The sequence below is a fragment of the Mya arenaria genome, chromosome 6 (assembly GCF_026914265.1).
Source record: "Mya arenaria isolate MELC-2E11 chromosome 6, ASM2691426v1".
In the NCBI taxonomy this organism is placed as follows: Eukaryota; Metazoa; Mollusca; class Bivalvia; order Myida; family Myidae; genus Mya; species Mya arenaria.
In genome coordinates this window covers 2631422-2637421 of record NC_069127.1, presented here as the reverse complement: position 1 = coordinate 2637421, position 6000 = coordinate 2631422, and the positions used below count along the sequence as shown (strand labels likewise).

At 34.4% G+C, this 6000-nt stretch overlaps 1 protein-coding gene across 2 annotated transcripts; it reads left to right on the top strand.

Moving 5' to 3' along the window:
- The first annotated feature begins 937 nt into the window (after positions 1-937).
- LOC128238948 (toll-like receptor 5) lies at positions 938-5001 on the top strand. 2 transcript variants are annotated; one of them, XM_052955291.1, is made up of 2 exons: positions 938-1418; positions 2392-5001. In XM_052955291.1, exon 2 carries the CDS (start codon positions 2552-2554, stop codon positions 3191-3193), a length of 642 nt encoding a protein of 213 aa, XP_052811251.1. In that variant the 5' UTR covers positions 938-1418; positions 2392-2551; the 3' UTR covers positions 3194-5001. The 2 variants fall into 2 exon arrangements, with proteins under 2 accessions (XP_052811251.1, XP_052811250.1); XM_052955290.1 differs by having other exon boundaries at positions 1830-5001.
- Positions 5002-6000: the final 999 nt, after the last annotated feature.

The window sequence follows — 6000 nt, the reverse complement described above, 5'->3', positions numbered from 1 at the left end:
CCTGATACGGTCCAAGATTTTCTCTTCATCGGACAAGATGGCTTTTACCGATGGAATAACGTTTTACCACATACTCCATCAGGTGCAACAACGGAGGAAATACGCTTTTGTGTGTTTATAGATATACACAGAGGAGCTTTCGACAATACAATAACTTTCCTTTGGGAGGACTTTAAACTCCAATAGTGAACTGTATGTGTTGTTTTACTCTAACTGGCATGAGGGATTAGACCTGCTATCTCGGCTTGGTATTCATTTATATAACGGACGCATGGGTGTTGATAATGATGCTTTATATGTAATGTATATCTTAAAAATACTGGATTTGTCGAACTCTCGTTATTTACAGGCTAATGCTGTTTTAAAGATATTTGAAAAATAAAATCATCTTTGCAAAGTGTAACGAATTAAACATTTCTAACACTTTTGTTCACGCATTCATTAAACAGCTTATACAAACTGTAGTTATTGGTGCGAGACTGAAGAATGTAATGTTAAAACAAATATTCAATCGGAAACTGAAGATATAAGATAAACTAATAACATTGTCGTTATAAGTCTTATGAAACGTTTAAAACATTCGACTTGAAGAACTTCCAAATCAATACTTGTGGTTATCGTTAACATGTTTTTTTAGTACCTGAGTCCTATAAATTATTTCACTTCTGATTTTTGGGAAGCCGTCCGATAAATTTTATTATATTGTTTTGCATGCAGTATATAAACGAACGATAAGGAAGATTTATTTCAAGCGTTATATTGCAACAAAATCCCTCAGTTTAAAGATGTTTTGAATGCTTGAATAGTCTACCACTGTATTTTAAAATTCATATTTCTCGTTATCATCTTACGAAAATTTACGTGCATTATGATGTTTAACAACCTTGTCCAACTTCCTTCATTGAAAGAAATTGTGTTCATATTACTAATAGTCACTGTATTTTGCCTAGATAGCTTTAAAATGAAACACTGTATAGTAATCCGGGATGCCATTATTCCAGCATTTCTCCTGTTAGCTATGTTTATTGTTGGGAATATGGAAGCCCAGACCTGCGCGGATACGAACCAAGGGTGTCACTTTATCGGACAAGATGGCGTTTTACGTTGTAACAACGTTATACCACATAACCCAGCAGGTGCAACAACGGTGGAAATACGCATATGTGTGTTTATGGATATCCACAGAGGAGCTTTCGTCCATAAAAACTGGTCATTCGTGGAACATCTTTCATTTGTGAGGATTTCTAATGGCATTACAGGACAGTATGTGTACTTTCACTCTAATTGGCATGCGGGAATAAACGTGCTATCGCGACTTGATATACATTTGTCTGACGGAGGCATGGGTTTTGATGATGATGCTTTCCATGGAATGTCCACCTTGAACATTCTGGATTTGTCAAGCTCGAATTTTTTAGGTGATACTGAAATTTTCAAGATATTTGCAAATAATTTATCTTTCCAAAGTGTGAGCGAATTAAATCTTTCTAACACATATGTTAAAAAATTCAGTAAACAGCTGCTACAAACTGTAATGAGCAGACCGATTAAGGTGCTTGACCTAAGGCACACTACAATCAAAGAGTTTGACAGGGTGTTTTTTTCTCGTCACTGTCACTACCTTCAATATGTCTACGTTTCTGGTTTTATTGGAAGAAGTAGTTATGTCAGTAGTGGTACCGAGCAGATTTGTACAAACCTAAAGATTGTAGATATTTCAAATTCATTTAGTCCTGATTTCTTTTATGGCATTCATATCAGACCTGGAAATATATCAGTTTTTGAAAGATCAAAGTTCTTTGAAATATACCGATTTATTTCCTACGCAGAAACGGTAATATTCGACAACAATATGAAAGGAGGCGTTTCCATTGAATCAGGCAGTATTACAATAACCCAGACCAGAAGCAACACCTTTTGGAGATGGAAGAACTTATTCCTAAGACATAACACACTTCGAACTCTAAATTTTAGCTTAATAATACCCTACTCTACATTTGAGCTTCTGGATTTAAGTGATAATATAATACATTATATAAACCCAAAGTTTTTCTCCTCGCTTTATTCCCTCCGGAGTCTTTCGATGGCGAACAATCGATTGAATGACATGCTATTAAGTTTTAAAAGTGATTTTGAAAATCTATTTGCGGCTTTGTTGAACCTTAGAAATTTAGATATATCAAACAATTACCTACAATTTATTCCGAGTACCACTTTTAAACAGAACTCTAAGCTCATTCAACTCGATTTATCGGGTAACAAATTATCAGAATTAGGTTTTTTATTGTGTACTTTAGAAACTCTTACTTCTCTTAATGTGTCTAATAATTTGTTTGTAATAAACGACGCGGGTTTGCAAAAAGACATAACAGCATTCATGGAATCTTGCAGAAACAGCTCTGAGAAAGACCCCGTTTTTGATTTTACAAACAACAAGATACTATGTTCATCTTGCGAACACAAATCAACAGTTGAGTGGCTGATCAATCGGAAGAGTTACTTCTACAGATGGACAGAACTACGATGTATTGGTCAGTCCGGTCAATTACTGATGATAAACGAACATTTTTTCGACAGCCTAAATGATGCCTGCCTGAGACCGACCAGAATAGCTTTGGCGACGGCATTGCCGTTGGTGTTTGTGTTATCGCTAACTGCCACTCTCTATGTTCTATACAAACGTCGGAAAGCTTCGATGCGGCTTCAGACTCGGGAGAGTCGTATTGCAGAACTTCAGACAGACGATGATCGGTTCGCTGTGTTTCTAGGCTACAGCATCAATGACTACGATTTCGTGCACGAGAACGTTGAAATGCCACTGAATCTCCACCTCCAGACCATTGTGGACACGGACCGGCGCCTCGTGTGCTCGGGTGACACTGACTTCAGGCTAGGAGTAAACCTTCACGACGAGGCGGTCCGCCTTATGCAACAATCTAACGTGGTTGTTCTGATGGTGACAGACTCGTTCTGTACCAGCAACTTTTGTCAGAGCGAGCTGACGTTCGCAATCAACGAGAACAAGCCTGTGATCGTGATGGTGAAGGAGCGAGTAAATGAGAACATAATGCCTCCAATATTGAGAAATCACTTTCATAGGTACACAAGAATCGTGTGGATGGAAACGAACGGACAGTATCTGCTGAAGACCACTTGGAATAATGTTTGCAACTCTATCCTGGAATTGTCTTAAAGAAAAATGTGCCGTTGATTTAGTTTCACATAATTACTCTTAGATTTTTCGTATGGTAAAAACACTGCCTTAATTGTTGAATATATTATTAATTTGAATCAGAAACATTAATATGATATATGTATTACTATTGTGCCCGCCAAAACATTTCAATGTAAAATTACATACTTATATTTGAAATATTCCATATGGTCATTAACTTGTTGCATTGTGTCTTTTACAATGGTGCTGCGATTGTTTATAGACATTACATGTTGTTTTTGCTGTTGTTGTCGCATAGCTATGGTTGTTGTTGATATGTATTGTAATTTAAGTGAGTTTGCCAAGACATTCTCCTATTTCAACAATCGACTTTGACGTTTGGACACTATTTTTATATTTATGTTGCCTTCTACCACCCTTTCTTTTAAACCAGTGCTCCTTTTTTAATTTTCGGGATTGATATCAAATAAAACTTTTTAAACATTTAACGACTATCTTAAGTATACACTTATAATTTTTACATTTCTATTCTTTTTAAATTTCAACTTTATTAAACATGGTAATATAATGGTAATGAAATACAGTATTCAAGTTAATGATATATTGTAATTAAATTAGTATACAAAACATCAGAGAAAGAAATATATTACGGCATCTGTCTTACTTTGTGTAAATATGAATACGGCTTACTATTACATTGAGAGCACAGTTCCTTATTATCAAACATTTCATTTTTCCATTTCGTTATTTCAAAATGTTAAATAACAGTTTCATTGAGGAAGTTAAACGTTATATGTGATGTTTAATAGGTAAAATATTTGATCATGTGAACATATAAAATAGTCAGAGAGTACTTAATGAAGCGTTCTAAATGCGGAAGTTTTAAATACATAAAGAAAACTATAACTTACATAGAGAAAATGTTCACGATATTTGTTTGAAACTGCAAAAAAAATCACGGAAGACTGATGTGGTTGTAAGAGGTTATTATAAGATATTACAAGATAAGTTTGTCTCTTACCGGCAATTGATATTAAAACCTGTTAGAACTAAGTGGCAGTCTTTAAAGCATATAAGTTTTAAAGACCTCTTGTAGATATTTCAAATCTGACATACAAATGTTTAATGAAAAATAATTCGTTATTCTCCATCCTAGCACTCATTTAAGTAAAATCTTAACAAGAATACAATTGAGTTTCTTATTTTTACTATGAAGGTGAACACAAGTTGAAGGCTCATTAAAGGCTGTGGGTGCAATTAAGTGTTGGTAATGAACATTTGTTTTCTAAATGTAGTGTCGATAGCCCCAGGTTCCAATGTGGTGAAATAAAAAACACCATTCATTTCGTCTTTAGCTGTTCCATATATTTGATTACCCTCGGTGAATTGAAATTAAAAGGGACAGAACAAAGGTATCCATCTGTTTTCGATATTTCATATTTCAAACTATCTGATTAATCTTGTTAGTGAGAAACTAAAATTACAAAATACTTATTTTAAAAGTCATTGTAATTTTACTGTATTAATACTAAGATGTCAATTCTTGGTACGTTTTTACCATTTATTCATAGTTTATGCCTTGAGTGTAATCTTCTTGTGTATTGGACTTTTCTATTTTGAAAGTAGTGAGTAATATTATAATGATAACCACATTTATTGCTTGGATCAATTTTCATATAAAATGTATATTTCAGTTAATGAAACTTTATGTTTGGCTTATGTTATGTGTATTTTAAGTATGTGTGGCTATATGTGTATATTTGCAATTTTATTGATGAGAATCCAACTGTTCATGATGTATACATGTCAATAAATAATATATGATCTGTTTTGTGTTGAATGTAATGCAGTACCTTCTTTAATTCGATTAATCTATTATTTGGAGAGATGCAAGATTAATACCCGGCCCGTGATTTATGACCCATCAGCCAGCAAATCGTTTCAGAGCAAATTGTTATAAATAAATGGCAAAACAGCGTATCGATAATCACGGCAATAAACCAAGTTTTGACTCGATATGCTCAATTATTAATGTAACGAGCGTTTTAATTGGTCGACGATAACATCAGCTAAATGGTAAATTTATAGTTTTGCACTCGATTTTGAAACAAAGGCTAGAACCTCTGATGAATGAGAATATCCTTACATCGAGCTAAACAGTATCGCCTATTCGACCTGTTATCAAGAAGGTCTCGAACATGATCAACACAACGACTAAAAGACACGTTCAGCAATACATTCATCTAACTAGTGTTGCACTCGATTTTGCAGCGTTTGAAACAGTGGGTAGAACTTCTGATGGATGAGAATGTCCCCTTTATCGAGCTTTGAAAAATCACCTATTCGACCTGATATCAAGAAGGTCTCGAGCAAGTTCAATAGACACGTTCAGCATTATATTCGTCTAACTAATCATTTCTGACATATTTCATACAATTAGAGGAAACTTGATTCTACCACCGAAAAGACCGGTCCAGGCCTACTCACCCTGTATCTTTCCGTTTCTTTCTTTCGTTCTTCCTACGCATTTTACCACATATTACCACAAAGTATTCCATAAATTTGTCATACAATTTAGCAATCGCGTTATAAAAACGTAGTTTAATCTTCTAATTAAAAAACACTTTACAACAGTATAAGTAGAATGGAAAAGTCACAAAAGCGTGACATAATATAAGCTGTATTTTATCATATTTACGTTTGTCATTTACATCTGATGGAATATTTTACGGTGTTCTTCAACCTTGTTCAACTTCACATTACAAAGGAAATATGTCCATAGTTCTAGTAATCACGATGTGTTACCCGTGGCACGTAATGCTACT

Bases quoted from the DNA above. Each gene is read 5' to 3' on its own strand.
- LOC128238948 (XM_052955290.1), top strand. From the start codon at position 962: ATGAAACACTGTATAGTAATCCGGGATGCCATTATTCCAGCATTTCTC. The intron at 1,419-1,829 runs GTGATACTGAAA...TTTCCTACGCAG, and splicing joins GTCAAGCTCGAATTTTTTAG to AAACGGTAATATTCGACAAC.